This window comes from Dermochelys coriacea, chromosome 9, assembly GCF_009764565.3.
Source record: "Dermochelys coriacea isolate rDerCor1 chromosome 9, rDerCor1.pri.v4, whole genome shotgun sequence".
NCBI classification, from domain to species: domain Eukaryota; kingdom Metazoa; phylum Chordata; order Testudines; family Dermochelyidae; genus Dermochelys; species Dermochelys coriacea.
In genome coordinates this window covers 13,784,017-13,805,471 of record NC_050076.1, presented here as the reverse complement: position 1 = coordinate 13,805,471, position 21,455 = coordinate 13,784,017, and the positions used below count along the sequence as shown (strand labels likewise).

The 21,455-nt window shown below is 39.2% G+C and overlaps 1 protein-coding gene across 1 annotated transcript in view; it reads left to right on the top strand.

Annotated features, from left to right (window-relative positions):
- NAALADL2 (N-acetylated alpha-linked acidic dipeptidase like 2) overlaps positions 1-21,455 on the top strand; it is a 901,987-nt gene that overhangs the window by 633,375 nt on the left and 247,157 nt on the right. The window contains exon 8 of the mRNA XM_043492184.1: positions 16,098-16,241. Coding sequence (XP_043348119.1) covers positions 16,098-16,241 — 144 coding nt within the window. The remainder of the gene's footprint in view (positions 1-16,097; positions 16,242-21,455) is intronic.

Genomic DNA, 21,455 nt, shown 5'->3' with positions numbered 1-21,455 from the left:
TAGGCCCTATGATGGTATCCCCTGAATAGATATGTGGACAGAGTTGGCAACGGGCTTTGTTGCAAGGATAGGTTCCTGGGTTAGTTATCACCAATAATGTAATAACCACTTTTAAAAAAATAAATTCTAAAAGGGAATTTTAGTACATGTGAAATGCTCTGGATTGTAAACCGGGATTGAAAACCTTAGGGATGGTGTCCTTTGTTAATTCACGGAACAGCTGTAAGACATCATTTTATTCCACAGGCAGAGGCTGACAAATTGCGCAAGGCCTGGTCTGGAGTGACCACATCCAGGAGTAAGAGAATAAATTAGTGTCTATTTTCACTTGGGCTAACAGCATGTGCCTGTTCTGGTGGTGGTGGGTTTGGGTTTTTTTATGATATGGACATCCATTCTATAGGAACTGGATTGAAATTATCAACTCATTTCCCATAAGCCACGACACAGCTGTTACATAATTATGACTTCTAATCAGTTTTCCAAATAAGGATCAAATCCTTTATTCCTTATGTAGGCAAAACTCCCACTGCAATCAAAGGACGTTTATCCTGTGAAGGATAAATCTCTCCTCTGTTTTTTCCACCAATTGCATCCGATGAAGTGAGCTGTAGCTCACGAAAGCTTATGCTCTAATAAATTTGTTAGTCTCTAAGGTGCCACAAGTACTCCTTTTCTTTTTGCGAATACAGACTAACATGGCTGCTACTCTGAAACCTATCCTGTGAAGATCAGAGTCAGTTCCTAAATATGAAAGTGTAAAGGTAGCTGGCACTTTCTCCCAAATCAAGATTTAACTAGATTAGATTAAAAGAGGGAAAAAAACTCAAAGTGAAGTACAGGGCAACAAAGATTATTAAAGCAATGAATAGCTTCTGGAATGACATCCAAAGAAGGGCAAGACCAAGACTAAGGCCCAAAATAAGTCCCCTCATGTCAGGGGCATGGGAATATCTAGCTAAGCGTAGCTCTGTGGTTTTCAAATCTGTATGGAGGAATAAATCATTTAATGCATATTTTTTATAGGTTAAACATATACCACAGGTAGCACAAACAACTTTATTTTATGTTTTCTGCAACATATATACTGGACGTGAGAGATTCTGAATCACTGCGGCATTCACTGTGTGTTATAAACAAAATAATTGGTATCCTAAAGCTGTCACAATCATTGTTTTCTTAAAGATTTTATATTTCCATTCCATTCCCTTATAGTGTCATAAGATTGTTATTTTAATAATAAATCTCATTATTATGGGTACATAATATTGCTTGCTTGTTCATAACAGAACACTCATTTAAAGATGTCGTGTGTGTTCCAAATGCAGATTCTGGCTGCTGTAAACTTACTAAACCATAATCAGGGCAGTTATTTTGCCACCTGTTGGCCTGATTGCCCTCTCCAGCAGGAGGGAGCTAAAGAGGAGAATATTTCTGTGAGGTTCTCCTCTTTTCCAATTGTTCCATTGATTCTTACACAGTACCTATCGCCAGGGTATCTGAGCACTACTAGGAAAAGGCAGGATTTCTCCTTTCACCCAAGTGGCCAGAGGGCCAGCCCATCAACTTCATGGATACCCTAATAGTCACTCAGCCCTTGGGGGCTCAGCAGGAAATACGGGTCATCCACATGGAGGCTCATGTCTCTAGGTCTCTGATACACTTTCAGATAAGGGGGTAACATCAAAGGACCCCTGCTGACAGGGCTCCTGCAGCAGGTGGCTACTCTGAGAACCATCCTTTATGGTCGATCCGTGCTGCAAAAGGGAGGGAAGCTTAGAGGTTTTGTTATCTTGCCATAGTGAGCTCTGCAGATAATGAGGGCATGTGCAGATAATACACAACAATACAGGAGCTGCCTGCTCCTCTCCCAAACATGTACTTCCCCTGTGTGGATTCCGGAACCTGTGGTGTGCCCACCACACAGCCTGAGGGAAGGCAATACACTTAGCTATGCCACATCTCAGTTACTCTATCTGTAAAATGGGAATAATGACACTTGCCCACCTTCGCAGAGCATTTTGAAATCTACAGCTGGAGCATTATTATCATTATTTCATTCTGGTGTGCTGCAGCTAGATAAGGAGTAGGGAACAGTCCCCCTAGTCAGATCCACCCAGCCAAGACTTGTGTGTGGAACAGGTAGCAGTATTAATTTATTGGGGAAGAGGGCAGTTCTGTATATCTTACTGCATTCTAACATTGTTCACCCTCAGAAGGGCTTCATTCATAAATAACATCTCAACACTGAATAAAATAATTACTCTAGCTGATATGAACTATTCCCAGCCAGGAGTAAAACTTCCTCCATAAATGAATGCATGGTCAGCAAACTTGGTGGGTAGACACGTAGTCACTGTGCTGCTGTTGGGTTTTTATTTTGTTTTTTTTTAAAAAGCTCTTTACATTTTTATAAGGCAAGGAAAAATTAGCCAGGCTGATATGTGAGTAAAGTTACTGCTTTCCATAACAAGATACTGAACGAATCATCTCACATACACATAGCCTTCAGGATTAAAGGAGAGTATTATCAATAAAAAGCCAGCAAGGAAACTTCCGCTGCTGAGAGCTGCCTCTGCATTTAGCTTGTGAATATATAAAGGGTTACAGCTTGCAGACGGCCAATCATTCCAATTTTATGAGCACAGAATATCTTGGTAGGAATAAATGATAAAGTGGATGTTTTTTGTCTCTTGTTTGGTCTCTTGTTCATATGGTGCCTTTTTATGTTTTCAAAGTTCTCGCATTCAAAGAACACTAAAGGGAACGATCCAGACTTATATTAAAAGAGTGATAGATCCAGTGGGAATGGATGCGTTTCCATATCCGTCCGGTGGGCCAAATTAATCGGTGACACTCACTGAAATCAGTGGGGTTAAGGTATGGAAGAATTGGACCCAGTGCATACAAGCAGTCAAGAGACACTCAAATAGATCTTAGATAAAAAATGTTTTTTAATGAAGTTAAAGAAAAGCATTATAAACCGCTTGGCACTTTCATTCAAAATGGCCTACAGTATTTTTCAATTTAAAAAGCTATCGCCATCAAATGTGGTAGGTAAATTTTATTTGTATTTTTGAAGGACATAGCACAGCTTAGGGTTTTATGCTCAAGGGGCACAAGGCAGCTACATTTGAGATGCATGCTTTGCAAACGTACAATTCCTGAAGTGAACTAATCACTGGGCATTCTGGGGAAAAAATAGAAATGTTTAATAGATAAATCTTTCATTCAGAACCATAATCCTGAGATGAGCAATAACATTTCCAAACTGTTCTGAGCTAAACACCAATTAATTCCTACTGTAGTACATTTTAGCATGCCACGTCAGGTAGTATTTGCATCATGACACAATTTTGTGTTAGGAATATTTTATTATAAATATATATTTGTGCAACAGGAAGGGATTTGAGACAATGGGCAGCATTAATGTTTTAAGTAAGAATTTATTTTCTTTTGTGCTCGATCCTTAATGTTGTGTTGTGCCCAATTTAAGACTCGTATGACATGATCACAGTGTGTAATGTACTGTGGTCAGCATTTTTTAAAGAGGCCACTAATTTTTGAGTGCCCCAGAGGAGACATCTTGGGCCTGATTTTTTTGTATCCAGGAGTGTTGAGCACCCACATTTCAATTAAATTTGCAGATGCTCAGGATCTCTTGAAATCAGTCCCAAAGGGTCTCAAGTTGCACACCACAAACCAGTGGCCACATTTGGGAAATGTGGAAATTTGTATGTGAAGAGCAATATGCAAAAATATGAAATTTTATAATTAATTTATATTACTAAAATCTTTAACTTTTTAAAGAAAGATAGGGCATAAACCCTTCCTTCATTAAACAACTGCTTAATTGATTACCCAGAACACCTTTCTTAGAGTTCTTTTAAATTTGATTGCTCAACTAAAGAAACAATTGAAATTAGTTTTGTAGAGTTTCTTAAATATCCTTAACAGCAATTAATAGTATAGAATATTAACAGGCAAAAATGGTATTGAACTATGATTTGGCTAACACAAATTAGAAAACTGGTCCATTTAACCATTCAGGTTTTCAGAATCAAATCCCACAACCACAATAGAAAATAATACTTATACTCAATTACTGTCTTTGGAAGGTACTTTGTTTAGATTTGACTGTCTCTCAGACCAGGACCTCCGTTGTGCCAATTAGTTATCAACTCTAGTGTTGCTAACACAGCAGAGGAACAACACTCCATAGCTTGGTCACAAAACAATTTGGTTAAGTATTTACATGCCAGTTTATTAAGGTTTCCTTCCAAATGAATGTACAGTAGCCAACCCTAGTTATCTATTTCCCAATAAATGATACTAGCCCCAGGATATGATTGACACTTTGAAGTACCTAAAATAAACTCCTACTTTTATGACAGATTATATCGAATGAGTACCATTCAAAAAGCTTGCATGCTTAGTCTCATTTTATGTCTATATACAGCTAAAACTTAAAAGGCAGTGTGAAACCTTTAACTAAGGTAGACATGTACAGTGGTCTATAATCTTAGTTAGCAGTTAACTTGTTCAGATTTAAATCTACTTTACAACAATCTTGATTTGGAACCTGTTCCAAAACAAAGGTTCACAATAACTCTGAGACAATCTTTAGTGCACATACACAAGTGTGTACACTTCCTTACTAATTAGGTACCTTTCAGGAAGTGGTCAGTTGACTGATTTGGGTTGTCACCCAAAAGAAAGTCTGTGTGTTACTTATCACCAGATCTTTGCTCAGCTGTCAACTTTCAGCTCAGTTATTGTTCACAGTAGGAGTTGACACTGTGAAGGGGGAGTGAAGGATAGACATGACGATAGTCCTTTCCCAGTGCATTAGTAGGCAACCTGAATTGTTGGAAACAGAGACAGTTAAAGGTTTCAGAGTAGCAGCCGTGTTAGTCTGTATCCACAAAAAGAAAAGGAGTACTTGTGGCACCTTAGAGACTAACAAATTTATTTGAGCATAAGCTTTCGTGAGCTACAGCTTGCATCCAATAAAGTGACCTCACGAAAGCTTATGCTCAAATAAATGTTAGTCTCTAAGGTGCCACAAGTACTCCTTTTCTTTTTTTAGAGACAGTTAAAGGTACTTATCTAAGATATTTGATGTCAGCAGGACAACTCCCAGATGGCTGGCACAGGACCTCAGTCTTCTCCCTTCCAGATGTCTTCAGCTTTTGGGAAACTACGTGCTGAAGGAGACAGGCCCCTTTTATCTCATTTCTGCTGGTCCAACTCGGTTACTCATCTTTTGTAACCATTTCTGACTTTAATACCTTGTACTTGTTCTTACCTAAAATCTATCTCTTTACAATTTAAATAAGCTTGTTTTATTCTTAATCAAAACTAATCTAGTATTGTGTTTAAACTAAATTGGTTGGTTACTCTAATTAAAGTAGTAAACTGTTGTATATTGACACCTTATGGGGTAATGGGTCTCTAATATCTGAATTGTCGAAGAGAGGGTTGGTCAGTGCAGAACATGTATTTTGAGAAAATCCAGGACTGGGAGTGTGTTGGGTCACCCTGCAAGTGGTAACCGAGGCTGGTGGAAGCCAGAGTTTTGATTGGAGTGTTGCTGGCAGGCTGCAGCTGTACACAGACACTGAGGGTGTGATCTGCATGCTGTTTGTGAGTGGGCCAGGTTGGGAGCTACAGCAGTAAAGCATTGTGAGGCACCCAAGGTTGCAGAGAAGGAGGTGAAACAACCACTTACTGGTCTGGATTGCACCCTGGAATGTGACAGTTCATGTAACTTATAAAAAGTCTTTCCATATTCTTTGTTGCTCTGTAAACTTGTTTTAACATTTTAACATTTCATTGTACAATGCAAAATCACTTCAAGAACTTTTGTTCTTCAGCAGGTTGGAACAACTGTATAAATCTCCCATTTCTGTTCTCCTTGTTTTAACAGCAATGGTAGGACCTAAATATGTATGGCTGAGTCAAGTCTTTGCATTATTAACCAAACGGTTACATTTCTGATTATTCCACTCTGGTCAGTTGTTCTTATAAATACACACTATTTGGTTTCCATTATTTTTATTACTGCCTCTTTCAGCACAGGTGTATTTCACTAACTTGATAGTATAAGCATGCTTGATTGCAAACAGCCTTATGTCTTCACTTTATCACTTTTGCTAAAATAAGTCAATATGAATTTAACCTTTCTCCTTCCTAGTATAATTGCCCATGAGGTTGACCATTCCACTAAAGTTCACAATATTTTATCCAAAGCTGTATCATTTACCGTTGACTTTCCTTTGATAAACATTTTAATTATAATATGAAATACCATCAAGTTCCCCCATTTTAATACTGGATCTGGCACATCATGTAATATCAATGTTTGATATTAATTTAATATAATTTTAATTCGTTCATTCGTAGATGGGGAAAAGGGGAAGTCCCTGTAGCTGCATCTACGGTACGTTTTTTAAAAAAAAGCTGCAGTTGCTCAGACTACTGAAGAAATCCATCCATTAGACCTTGGGTGTTTATTCTCTCAGCCCTCTGTTCTACTTTTTCTAAAAGACCTTGATGCTTGGACAATTCTTAGTCTCACAGTCTTTTGGTGTGATCTTTCAAAGGAATTCAGTTTCTCCTGACAGATCTTCCTTAGTTTGGTCTCTGTCAGGGTCAGTTCCTGGACCCTCAACTCCAATTAAGTCTACCAGCCTTGAAGTGACCTGACAGTTTGGTCAGTCATCTGGTGGAGCATATGGTGAAAAAAGTGCTTGAATCTAATATAGTTTGTTAGACATTAGTAGACATTTTGTCTTTTTTTTTCTTGTAACCATTTCTGACTTTTATGCCTCATTATGTGTACTCACTTAAAATCTATCTCTTTGGAGTTAATAATCTTGTTTTACTGTTTTTATCTAATCCAATGTGTTTAAATTGAAGTGTCTGAATAACAAAATGATTTTCCTACTAATTGTTTCCCTTTTTTTTCACTGTAGCAGGTTTTCTATTTCCTTTTTTCATTTAAATATGTAACAAAACTCTGGGGTATTTGTGAGGTGGAAATTCTTGACTAACCATATCCATTAGCCTAGAAGAAACATTTCTTAATTTTGCTCTATTTCAGTCACTTTTGTCATTTTATATCCCCCTTTCCACTCAGCTTGTTATAGTCATTCATCATTAAAGTGATAAAAACATTGTGAAAAGATTTTTTGTATTCCCCGCATTTTATTAAATATTCTACAGTGGGGGCAGGGGAAGGAATACAGGGGGAGAGAGCAGGCGCAGAAGTTGTAAGATGCTTTTGCATCAACATGTGTCAGTGGTTTTACCTTTGCAAAATAAATGTTTCTTTCAATTCCATTTAACTCCAATTCCAGGACACCTTCTACCTTTAAGTTATTTTCTCCTTCCACCACTGTAAGGTACTCTTCAAGTATGTCCTCCATTCAAGTATGCCCACAAAATGGCTTTCCCCCCTGATATAGCTCACACCTTATGTGCATACTGCATGACACCCTTTTCTATGGAATTCTCCATATTTTAGACATGGGTGGAGGGACAGATATCCCCTCTGCTGGGCTATATCTGCCCACAGAGAGAAACATGGATGGCCTCCAGATCTCTGTTTGTGGAGAAGATGCATGGTTTTCACAAAGCTTCTCCTCTCTAAAGGTGTAGAAGGGATCAAACAACCTTTCACACATTAATTGACCTCTCTCACAACTGAGAACAGAGAGCATACTGGAGAGGCATCATGACTCAGTCTAATTCTCCTCCACTGCTTAAATAGTCTCTGGAAGAAAAAAGTTTCTCAGCCTACTACCATGCTTCCCATAGTTGTAGCTGATGGGCTTATTCTTCATTAGAGGCCTGTTTGGCATTGAGCCCAAGTAGCTTCACGAAATATTTAGGACCCAATTTTGTAACCCATGCTCATAGTCTTGTGAATAGTCCCATTGAATTCAATAGGGCTAGTCTCATGAGAAGGTGCTACTCATCAGGAAATGCTTCTAAGGGTTGCAGGAAAAATATTCTTTTTTTTGTTAATTACTGATTTGTTTATGTGAAAGGTACACAGAAGTGTAACAGTGCAAGTTGTGTTCTTCTATCAGCATTAATACAGAGGGTGACAGGTTAGTACTTCATGTAGGCAGAATAGCATCAATATTAGAAGTAATGTTTGCTGTGACAGAAAGTAAATAGTCGTCACTGAGGGTTTGAGAACAAGTGGTGCAGAGTAGAATTATTATGATTTCATAAGAAAGTCCTTGTCTCTCTGAGAGGCCCTAATCTGGGATTGGGGTCCCATTATGCTAAGCACTGTACATACCTAATGACAGTCCATTCCTTTCTCAGCATACAATTAGAAACAACAGATGGATACAACGAAGATAGGGAGGCAGGGTGGGAGAAAGACAAGGTAACTGAAACAATCATGATTCATACAATAAGCAGCAGGGGTGGCACACCAGTTGTTGACTCAATCAGGAAAAAATGGGGATGAGTTTCTGTTGAAAGAGCACTTCTGTAACGGCCAGAGATTCTCACCTACAGCGGGTACATTTTCACCAGGGTTAGTGCAAGATCAAGTGTTTGTCAAAAGATGGTTAGATGCAATGATAAGAATACACACATCTCTGTCACCAAAGAAATGCACTGATCGAACTCTTCACTCAAGAGGATTAACAAGAGAGAACCTCTTCTTCAACAAAACACACTTTATTCTGTCTTTTATGCCATAATTTAATTTTCCTAATGTGCTGTAAAGTCCTGCTTGGGGTATCTGTTCTCAACATAAAACTTTGTCAAATTTCCATTAAGCTTTAGGTGAAAATTTAATGAGGCATTCACTTCAGATATTTCAAAACAAATACCATTTTATTATTAATGCACCAGAAAGTCAAAGATGTGAGTATGTACAATTATGGCCCAGTGTTCAGTCACAGTTAATCTTTTTTCAAATATATTTTAGAACATTAAAATGGTATTTTAGGGCAGAAAAGGGGAATTATTTTACTGAATTTTGTCAACAGAGTACAATTTGGGCCACGTTTGTTTATTAATTTTCTTTTTGTTTTATCTAATCTTTGTAGAGGGTGACTTTAATAAACAGAAATGACAACATATAATAATACTGTCCACCCTTTTTCTAGATCAAAACAAACACTAAATTCCTGCACCACACACTCCTTTGTATTTATTTAAAAATAATCAGGAAATATTAAAGTAAGAAATTAGGGATAAAATAAGATGTGGTTAGGAGGGTAAAAAAAGTCCATAATCTTTCCCAATCCCTCTTAGATTTTTTTGCACTTCCCCCTCCCCCTATGATTACTACCTGAAAGGGGGTTTCAAAGAGGATGGCTCTAGACTGTTCTCAATGGTAGCAGATGACAGAACGAGGAGTAATGGTCTCAAGTTGCAATGGGGGAGGTTTAGATTGGATATTAGGAAAAACTTTTTCACTAAGAGGGTGGTGAAACACTGGAATGCGTTACCTAGGGAGGTGGTAGAATCTCCTTCCTTAGAGGTTTTTAAGGTCAGGCTTGACAAAGCCCTGGCTGGGATGATTTAACTGGGACTTGGTCCTGCTTTGAGCAGGGGGTTGGACTAGATGACCTTCTGGGGTCCCTTCCAACCCTGATATTCTATGATTCTATGATTCTTTATTCCAAATGGGTTGAAAAGCAGTAGGACAGTGTGAAAGCTTGCACCTGGATGCATAAAGAATTTAATGGAAGGTGCTGTGGAAATGTAATTATTATATTCTCACAACGGCAAATTTCCAAGGACGTTATTGCACTTTACAAACTCTAATGAATTAAGTCGCTTAACACCCTTGGAAAATAGGGAAGAATTGTTATGCCCATTTGACAGATATGGAAACTGAGATACAAGGATGCTTTTATTTGAAAAAGGCATAGAGCAAGTCTAAACAACTAGGAAAAGAACCCACGTTTGGATCAATAATGATGTAACAGGATGAAATGCAACAGCCTGTGTTGTGTGGAACGTCAGACTAGATGATCTAATGTTCTCTTCTGGCCTTAAAATCTTTACATCTTATCAGGAATAAAGAGAATGATACAAATTATTGTTTGAGTTGATATTTTTTGGAGTCAAATTTTGATGTCAGTGGGAGTTTTCCTTGTCTAAAGGCTTTAGGATTTGGATACCATAAGATTTAGGGTTGAGCTTGCACACTTGACTCGTACTCACCCAATTAGCTCCACTAAAGCAAGTAGTTAGCATGCTAAATTCATGTGTGGACTGCAAATTTTTTTTTTAACACTGATTGGCAATATAGACTATATATTCTGCTCTCCGTTGCAATGGTATAAATTCTTCACAATTTCATAGGTTTCACTGGAGTTACTCCATGGTTACTATGACTTGAGAGCAGAATATGACCCAGCATCTGCAATCTTTGTCTTTAGTCCTATATATAGTCCCATGAGAAGGGTGGGGTTTTCAAAAGTTTTAAGGAATCTAAGTATCCAGTTCCCATTGAAAACCCATGAGATGTGGGCACCCAACTGCATTAGGCTCCTTTTTAAAATTCTATCCTGAGTACCTAACTCTTTTTTAATACCTTTTGTAAATCCCATCCAGGTACATGGAATTTCAAGTTGGGGTGTAGCATATGAGATTAAAATGTTTTCCTTTTCCTCTATTTTCAATAAGTTCAGTGGCCTTCATTAGGTCTCATGAAGGGGCTTATAGATTAAGCACTATTAGCATAATTAGAATAATGTACCAGGAATTTGCTATTGCCACATCATAATGAAGGGTGCTGTGAAAAGAAACTGAGTAGAACAGCTTTTACAGATCCTTTCCTCAGTGTGCCTTTGTTGGCAACGTAATTACAACATTAGGATTGGATATCAATTTATACAGTCTATATTTCTAGTATGTTGGTTGTCCTTTGAGTTCATTTATTCAAATATCCCTTTCCCTTGTTCTTCATCATTTATCAGATATGTTAGAATACTTCTGACATGAATATTTTTAAACAGTTTATTCCCATTCAAGTCATATTTAATTTGTAATTAATTATGAGGGAGTAGTCCTTTTTGTTATTGCATGTGCCTTGGTTCCAGTTGCTTACTATTTGTACATTTTAAGTAAACATGGATATCCTCAAGGTGGCAGTTCTGTCCCTCATTTTCACTCTTGACCACTCAGTCACTCGTTGCCTCCAGGCATGTAGATTTTAGGGCTAGAAGAGACCATTATGATCACCTAGTCTGACCTGTTGCATGTGCACATGCCATAGCATTTCACACAGTGGTTCCTGCATCAAGTTCCTCACTTCTGGTAGCACTTATCTTTTAGAGAAAACATCCTTTCTTGATTTAAAGACTTCTAGTGGAGAATGTGTCACAACCTTAGAGAGACAAGGTGGGAGAGTTTTATTGGACCGACTTCTATTGTTTTGGATTTCTTGCATGAGCTCCAGGTAGGTTTTCTGATCTTTATTTTTCTTCCATTGTGTGGGAGCATGAGATGATTTCTTATCTGAGGTGGTTCCTTCTGGTATATCTGAGGTGAAAGACCCCCACGGTGGATCAGGCACATAAGAGGACCTTTTAGTACTTTGTGGCTGTGAAGGCGGATGAGGGCTTCAGCAGGAGGGAGGTCCCTGGTTCTCTTGGATTTCCTTGTCACTAGGTCAGGGTTTTCCTCCTATCAAGTCTCGTGTGGTTAGCACCTGCACACCAGTTTCCCCACATTAAAAGATTTCATGCGCAGGCCTCTACCAAAGAGATCACACCCACAAAAGCCCTGTGGTGACAGATGAGTGGTGATGAAGACAGGAGCAGCGATCTCTGGGAGTCTTCAGTCACAAATCTGCATGGAGGCAGCAGCCATGTGATGGTCATCATGTTCTTGGATGAGACAGAAAGGCATTTCAGCAGCAGCAGCTGTGACTGAGCAGGCCTTTCAGGATCCCTTCTGCTCACCCAAGATGGGGAGGGGGCTAAAAAAGTGCCCTAAACATAGGCTGTCTAACACTTTTTTTCCACCTAGAAGGCCCTAGTCAGTGGGATCACTGAGCATCGTGGCCGAAATAAGAGATACAAGACAATGAATTTTGCCACCTGGAATGTCCACACCCTTATGGAGTCTCAGCACAGTGAATGCCCAAAAGGAACTGCCGGAAAGAATTGCCAGAGAATTGGCAAGACCCAACATTGACGCTGCAGCCCTTAGTGAGAGTTGCCAGGCTGATGAGGGCCAATTAAAAGAAGATGGGGATGCTACACCTTCTTTTGGAGAGGAAAGCCACCTGAAGAGAGATGCATTCACGGGATTGGCTTTGCCATCAAAAATAAGATAGCCAGTCAGCTTTTGGAGCTTCCTGTGGGGATCAACGAGCATCTCATAATACTTCAGTTCAAGCGCAGCATGCAGTCAATATGCCACAGTCATCAGTGCATATGCTCCAACACTCAATGATGAGGAAGACGACAAGCAACAGTTTTACAGTGCTCTCGGTGTAGTCCTTGCAGCCACACCGAAGGCAGACAAACTCATCCTCCTGGGAGATTTCAATGCCAGAGTTGGATGGGACTCCCAACTCTGGAGCAGAACAATAGGCAAAGAAGGGGTGGGAAATGTAAACCTCAATGGTATTCTCCTCCTCTGCAATTGTGTGGAGTATGACCTGCTCATCACAAATGCCATCTTTAGGCAGAGCAACAAATTTAAGACCACCTGGAAACATCCTCAGTCCAAACACTGGCACCTCCTTGACTATGTTATAATTAGAGCCTGAGATTACACCAACAGCTGTATAACACGAGCAATGAGAAGTACAGATCATTGTTGGACAGACCATTGATTAGTAAGATCATTCACATACCTGTAGCTCGCTCCACCACACTGCAGACACACAAAGACTAAGCAAAAGTAGTACAACCTCAAAGCACTTCAAGACCAAGCCAGCTGCAAGACTTTCCAGCAACACTTGTTTGAGAAGCTCTCTAACTTGTCTGACAACATAATTGACATTCAAGAGCACTGGGATCAACTTAAAAATACTATTCACACTGCATATGCTGAAACCATAGGACAGTGGTGAGCAACCTGCGGCCCGTCAGGGTAATCCACTGGTGGGCCACCAGACAATTTGTTTACATTTGCATGACCGCCCACAGCTCCCAGTGGCCGTGGTTTGCCATTCCCGGCCAATGGGAGCTGCGGGAAGACCTAGTCTTATTAACCTCTTCTTATACGGCAGCCGTTCCATACCCCTATTTTTTTTTGCCCTTTTCTGAACCTTTTCCAATTCCAATATATCTTTAAGATGGGGCGGCCACATCTGCACCCAGTATTCAAGATGTGGGCGTACCATGGATGACTTAGAGGTAATATATTTTCTGTCTTATTATCTATTCCTTTCCTATGGTTCCCAACATTCTGTTCACTTTTTTGACTGCTGCAGCACATTGAGGAGATGTTTTCAGAGAATTATCCACAATGATTCCAACATCTTTCTTGAATGGTAACAGCTAATTTAGACCTCATCATGGTATATGTATAGTTGGGATTATGCTTTCCAATGTGCATTACTTTTCATTTATCGGTACTGAATTTCATCTGCCATTTTGTTGCCCAGTCATCCAGTTTTGTGAGATCCTTTTGTAGCTCTTCAGTCTGCTTGGGACTTAACTATCTTGAGTAGTTTTTTGTATCATCTGTAGATTTTGCCACCTCACTGTTTACCCCTTTTTCCAGATCATTTATGAATATGTTGAATAGGACTGGTCCCAGTACAGACCCCTGGGGGACACCACTATTTACCTCTCTCCATTCTGAAAACTAACCATTTATTCCTACCCTTTGTTTCTGATCTTTTAACCAGTTAACAATCCATGAGAGGACCTTCCGTCTTATCCCAAGGCAGCTTACTTTGTTTAAGAGCCTTTAGTGAGAGACCTTGTCAAAGGCTTTCTGAAAATCTAAGTGCACTATATCCACTGGATCTCCCTTTTCCATATGCTTTTGACCCCCTCAAAGAATTCTAGTAGATTGGTGAGCCATGATTTCCCTTTAAAAAATCATGTTGACTCTCCCTCAACAAATGATGTTAATCTGTCTCTAACAATTTTGTTCTTTACTATAGTTTCAACCAGTTTACCTGGTACTGAGGTCAGGTTTACCACCCTGTAATTGCCGGGATCGCCTCTGGAGCCCTTTTTTTAAAAATTGGCCTCACATTAGCTATCCTCCAGTCATTTGGTATAGAAGCTGATTTGAATGATAGGTTATAAATTATAGTTAGTAGTTCTGCAATTTCACATTTGAGTTCCTTCAGAACTCTTGGGTGAATACTATCTGGTCCTAGTCTAGCTTCTGCTTCCAGCCACTGTGCCTTGTTATGCCTTTGTCCAGTAGATTAAAGAGCTCTCTACTATCAAATCTTCTCCATATGTAGAAACCTACACTGTGATTCCTCTTACTGGGTGCCTACAACCCACAGAGTGAACCAGTTTCAGTGCATGGGAGTTTGTAAATTACATAACAGTGGATCATAGTTGCTCTTAGAGGTGAGTTCCTTGCAGGATGTCTCCTGGTCTGTTCCCTGGTAATAGGCAAATCATTATTATTGAGCTGACAGGCATTTTGGTGCATGGATTCTGAAAATTCTTTCAAGTTGTGGGGTTTAGCATATCTGAAGACCCCAATTAAACATGATTTCATCTAGACATTTTTTCAGGTAATCAGTCATTTGTTCCAGAGCAGGTTAAGAATCCTTTATTAAGTCAGGAGTTTTCTTCCTCGAGCATCTTGTATTTGTCCCCTAGTGAAATAATCAGTTTTTCTGCTTCACTCACTCAACCTTCTAATGTTAAATATGTTTTTTGTTCTCATAACGATAATTTCCTCCTTTACTACATCTATTTTTTTTAGAGATTCTTTTCCTTCCCATTACTTTCTCAAATGGCTGGCATTATGGCTTCAAGTTCCAGCTTGTCTCGTGAATCAGTTGACCACAACTGGTGGGCTTCCAACCTCACAAAGTGTATTAGCTTTTGCTGCCATTTTGGGGGAGACTTTTATAGTTGACTTGAGCCTTTTGATATGACCAGGCTTGTGCTACTGCTTCCCGAGTTCTTTGTAGCTGTATTTGCAGGTTTTTGCTTTTATGTAAGCTTCCCCCACTTGACATCTGCTCAGCATGAATCTGTAAGAAATCAGTCAGAAATCCCTCAGCTGAACCTTCACCCCTAAAACATTACAAAAACATACTTGCATTTAGAGGATAAATCCTCTTCACTTTAGTCAAATGCAACTCCCATTTGTGTCAATGAAATAAGCAGAATTTGGTCTTTAAAGAGGAAAGAATATATTTATTTTTGTGCTTGGAGATGTATGCATGTTGGCTCTCCTCACATCAAGAAGCCAGGATCTCTGAGTCGAACACTTACTATGAGGCTATTGTTCTGTGCAGTTTGGTGTACTTTGTATGTTTTATTTTCAGAATTCTTGTGAAAGCCTTGCTCTGTATGGTAATGTAGGTCTTTTGTTCCTTGAATAACACCAGTACTATATGTTTCTATTTTTTGTCATTTAAAAATCTGTGCAAAACTAAACAATCCAGTCAGTTTGGCATTATGCTTGCATTTCTCTGTGCATTTGTTTGCTCTGGAATCCACCATTGAGTTTAATGTCTGTTTTGCCATCTGATACTATTGTATCATCTTGTTGATTCCTTACTAAACAAAGGTAACCATAGAATCCCAATAATTTTTTTCTTTTTTTATTCCTTTTACTACATGCCACCCTGATTTCATATCTGTACCACACAGACAATTTAATATGTGCTACAGAAGATTTTTTTGGGGTGATTTACTTTAGAAATTACTCACCCAAATCCTATATTGTAGTATACTTCTCCAAAGAGCTTTAAAATTCTTTCATTAATGTAAGTGCAGCTTAATGGCTGCTAATCTAAATGCAGCTTTTCCTTGTAGGGGTGAGTCTTCTATATCATAAAATGTATACTGGCTTTGTCTGTTTTAAGACGTTTGCAGACTCAGGAAATATTTTCCTTTTTAATTTTTCATTTACTAAATTGCTGTTTGCTCTCTCTTATTCATTTGCAGATGGAAACTATAGACAGAACAGATCGAACCTTACATCACTGATAGTGCAACCCATATCTGCACTGCTCATCAAAAGACTTGTTTCTTTACCTGAGGACAGAAGCAAAAGTGATGGGTGTATCCCTCTCAAACTGCCTGTGACAGGTGATGATGGCTTCTGTTCATTACGGAATGGTCCTTAAGCACTTCAAATACATTCTGGGTAATTGGGTATAACTGAGGGTTTGTCTGATTGCAGGTATGTTCTGCTAGCAGCTTTTTAAGAACAGGCTATGAAAAAGCCAATAAATTACACTCTAAAGATCTGCTAAGTTGAGGCTGAGTGAAAACAAAATGCTGTAAAGTACTGTAAGAGCCATTTTTAAAATAAGGCATTTTGTGCATTGCTTCAGAAACCATATTTGCATTGCTTCCAAGTTTCAGCTTCAGCAAACACTGCCAAGATTCAGTTTATATAAGTCACATTTCAGGAGTATGAAGTCTCTTAGTACAACGCATTAAACTCTAATTCCTGCTATAGACTAGAACATCCCTCTGACTTTATGCATCATCACCCTGGAGATATTGCTAGTGATGAAATGCAGTTTGTTAGGCCTTGTTGGAGCATTTAAACTACCATGTTAATGCGATGGGTTGTGTCTTATTTCTGCCTCCACACGTACGTAGCATTTCTAAATGGTGATCAATCTTTCGCATTATTTAGTTTGTATCTGTTTGCTAGAAAATAAACATCAGAAATGTGTATTTGTGCCCATATTAAGGGGGCCTTTTCCCATATGTTTCACCTAGAGATGGCTGAATTCTGACAACAAAAGCAATAGAAAGGAATGTGTTGAAGAGGGCTGGAAGAAAAGGGAGAATGCATTCAGAATGCCTCTCCAAAGGCCATACCTTCACCAAGGTCATGCAGATTATTGCCTTAACAAACTGATTACTGATTTGAGAAAAATGCCAGAAAAGATACTGCATAGAGATTAAGTGAAGGAATAAGCATAGAGAACCTTCCAGGAATGCTGCATGTTTCGAACAGAAATATTCTCTTGATTTTTATTTTGTTAGTCTATCTTTTATAAGAGGAAAAATACAGTGGAGCCACACATTGTATTGTCTCATCTATTTAACCCAGTCCATTCGAGGTACTGTTTGTATATGTAGGTGTTGTGGCCATTGTAAGTAATGGGTTCTCTGAAAGTATTGATTACTGAAACCTCAAATAGTAAATGCCAATATACTATTTGATTAAGTCAGGTTGCCTGACCAAAGAAAACAGCACATTGAACAGACGCAATTACTGACCCACTCTGGGGTCACAAGGCTGCCACTAATATTGGGCTGAGGTGGTTCAAAGTTTACAGGTTTCTTTTATTCCCCTTTATTTAGTTCATATTACAGTTTGTGGCTAAATATGTAACTTATTATTGTCCTATTACTAACAAATGACTACCTTGTGATTAATTGTCTAGACAGTTACATTTAACACACAACAAATTTCCAGTGTATAAAAGATCACAATAATTTTGGCCAACAGAGACAATTACATTTCTTAATTAATCACTTATTTTTTCCCCTTTGCAGTTGGAACATTTTATGCTTTTGAAAGACTTACTCCTTTCTCATAGTTTTTCTTATACTCTTATAACTTGTTGTTCAAGTAGTTAGTGCTGATTACAAGCGTTTATGTTTAAGTAACTGTAAAAATAAGTCTACAAAAATAAGTCATGACCTTTAGATATATTTTTCACTCTATAAGCAATGTAAAATTTGCTTGCTATCATTTTTTAATTCTTTTTCTTAGCCTAATTTTGCAAACCTTCATGATTTTGACTAACAATTTTTAACCTAACTTAGAGCTTTAGGCCTATGTGTTAATACCATGCTTTAAAAAGGCTTTACCAATTTCCTTTGTAAATAAATAACATTAGCACAGTATTCCCTACGCTATCTATAGGCGATAAAACAATTACTATAGTAAAAAGCAAACTTTAAATGCATTTTTAGGGGCAACCATTGTACTGTGTGTGTGTGTGGTTTTATCAGTTTACCACTTTTAGAAAGTTATTGTGGAATAAGGATATAATAAAACAAGAACATAAAAAGGTTGGTTTAGTTTAACAACACTCTTAGCATTTGTAATTACACATACTAAGAATGAAAGCAGTGAGACCTCACGCTTCCGGACATAAAGTGATTACTGCTGAGGTCAGGAAGGAATATTTCCCTCTATGCAAACTTGACTAGGTGGTTTTTATAGAGGGACGACTTCTTCCCCAAAGGCATCAAGGGTGGGAGAAGTGCCAGAGGCAGTGTAAATAAATGTAAGGCAATGTGATCAGCAAGTGGAGAAGTAGTTAAAGAACTTTCCCTTTGGAAGGGAGAAGTGCCTGTCCATCCTGGGAGCAGCAGAGAGCAGCACCGCATAAGAAAAACAAAATCCCTTCATTTGTCTGCAGCTAAAGTCTTCCACAGGGAGGGGGGACAGGAGAGTCTCATGGTATGCAAGTACTGTATGTAAATAGCAGTGGCTGAGGGGAGAGAAATGCTTAACAGAAGCGTTTTCTGCATAGAGAGAAGCTGATTTGAAAAGAAAATGAAAGAAGGTAGAGAGAGCAGAACCAACACATCATTAGGGCTCTGAGGGGCTATTGTAATGCAAATCACAAATACATAGTTCAATTTTGAGATTAATAATTACCCCCATTTCTATGAAGCCACAGTTTCAAATCTAGGCAGGATTCACTCACCTCTTCATTCTTCATCAAGGAGTCCTGCACATTGTGATGGATGAATTTTTCAGACAAGACTTTACAGACTGAAACTCTGGTTATGTCTACATTGCAACGTAAGACCAGGGTTAGAGGGTCTCAAGTCCATCGATCCTGGGTTTGCAAGACCAGTGCTAGAGCATCCATACTCATTGGTGACCCTAGGTTTACAATTTCTGGACCTGGGCACCAAATCCAGGAGTCCAGCATCTACACCAGAGTATGCAGATCCGAGTGAAATCACCATATCCCAGGCTTCCTAGCTATGGCCGCGCTAGTCCCTGGTTCATGATGCAGTGTGGGTGTGATAAATAAAGTGGGGAGGTAGCTCCCTTTGATGGACACCCAGTCAGATAGTTAGCTGTAAACTCCCCCCATGAGATGTGTGAGCTCTATAGCTTAGAGGAAACGTTAACAGCTGAGCTGCCTTCTGGAAGCAAGCAAGCCTTAAAAGTTTGTGTTTGGACTGGGCAATCTTTGGTCTAGAGAGGGACAGGATCTGCCCTGTTTCCAGCTTTACAAAACCTCTGCTTGCAGGGTCCAGGGAAGAATCATCCTAAAGGTAGGCACTCTGCTTTGTTTGCCTGGCAGCCTCAGGATTGGTTAGTAGTTTGTTTATTTCAGTTTGTTTTATTTTACTGGGACACCAGGAGTTGCATGTTTTCTGGGAGTAAAGGGCTTGTCAGACTCTATGCCTAGGAAAAACCTGGCCATAGTTCATCTTAACCTGGACCTGAAGGGAATAGCTTATGTCTGATTCCAAATAGAAAATACCTTCACTAAAGTTACCAAGGTAGAGCATTCTTGGATTTTAACTAGGAGAGTCTGTAATAACAACTTCACAAAGCTGAAGAATGTGTCATGCTTTCATGTAGTGGACACACAGACCTCGAGACCCTCATGATCCTTGCTGAGGGTTTGTTGGAACGGACCAAAGATTTGAGCTAGTATGCATCTATGTACTATTTAATGTATTTTTAAAGTTGCTGGCTGAGCAGAATGATGCATATTAGAAGGCTGATACTTCAGACTCCCAGTTAATCCTAAGAAAGCATAAGAAATATTTCACTTCTGATGTAGAACTCGTCACTGAGATGTCAAAAGAGATGAATGAGCAATTCAGACAACTGGGTGGCTTAAAATTTGTTAGGATAAAATGCTCATCATTCTCTTGTCAGTATGTTTCAAAAAGCTGAACAGCAGATTCATCAGTAATGATTAAGCATTTAGATAGTTTTCTTCTGTTGCTTCCTTTCCCCCCCAGCCCAGCAGTTTTCAAGTGATGTAACGTGACAAAGGGGTTGGAAGGATCGGGAGGGAAACATCTCAGGCATACTAAAGAGTTACAAGCTATGAAATAAACTGTAGGAATAAAAGTTTGCCCTATATTTTTTGTTTTGCTTTTTGCTTACTGCAGTACAACCTCCTTAATCCACACATTTTATACCCCCCCAACAATAATGTAAAAATAAAAATGTTGTGGTCTCTCCCTGCATCTTTGCAAAGATTTAAGAGCAATGTACTGTAGTGAGGTCTCATAATACTGTCAATCTTATTTTACAGAATATATTATGGCATATTTACTAGAATGTTATGAAGTATTATCATAAAACTAAAATACACTTAACATAAACAAAGTACATTTTGTGTTGCAGAAACCTTGCTTTGTTGTTCATTCACTTACCAATTCATGAATTTCAGTCATTTAAATTGGGTCTGAGTTATTAGTGCCTATTAGTGAGTTTCTGATGTACTTTTATCTGTGAAGGTATCCCATATGTGAAATACTTCTGAATCTGAGCAATTCTATCTTTTACACCTGTAGCTACAAGGAACATTCTAATCACTCAATAGCACTATTTTTTTTGAGGTTTAGTGATGAAGGTGGGTTAATATTCAAGCCTTACAAGCACTTGAGACCTGTATTTAAAATTTTACCTTGGGTCATAAGTGAAAATGAGGTTTGTGGAGTTGTTAATGCATGATGCCCATATGCACACCACAAAATCGCTATGTTAATTTTGCTCAGTTTGGTATATTTCACAGCCTCTGTTCAAGGCTATTCTAGGACTCGTATATAGGGAGGTTGAATCAAGAAATTGACTCTTACAATGAAAAAGCTAGGTGGGGAGGTTTGCATTTAGCAGAATTTCACTTTGCTTGGTTACTGGTGTTAGTTCTTTACTATCGGGTTCCATTCAGCCAGACAGGCAGCGGGTTGAGTGGGGCCAGCAGCCGAGATCCCAGCTGGCAAGGGGCTGGCGGCCAGAACTCCAGACCATCAGCAGGCTGAGCGGGGCTGGTGGACAGATCCTCAGGCAGGGGGCGGGCAAAGTAGCTCAGCCCGCTGCTGGTCTGGGATTCCGTCCGCCGGCTCCTGCCAGCCGGGGTCCTGGCTTCTGGCCCCGCTCACCCAGACAGGAAGTGGGCTGAGCGGGGCCGGTGGCTGGGACCCTGGCTGACAGCAGCGTGCCAGTAAAAATTGGCTTGCGTGCCACCCGTTGCCAACCCCTGGTCTAAGGCAAACAACGTTCTCTGACAGGCATTGCAGTAGTAGAATGGAGCACTGTGATACTGTTATGTGTTTCTCCTTCAG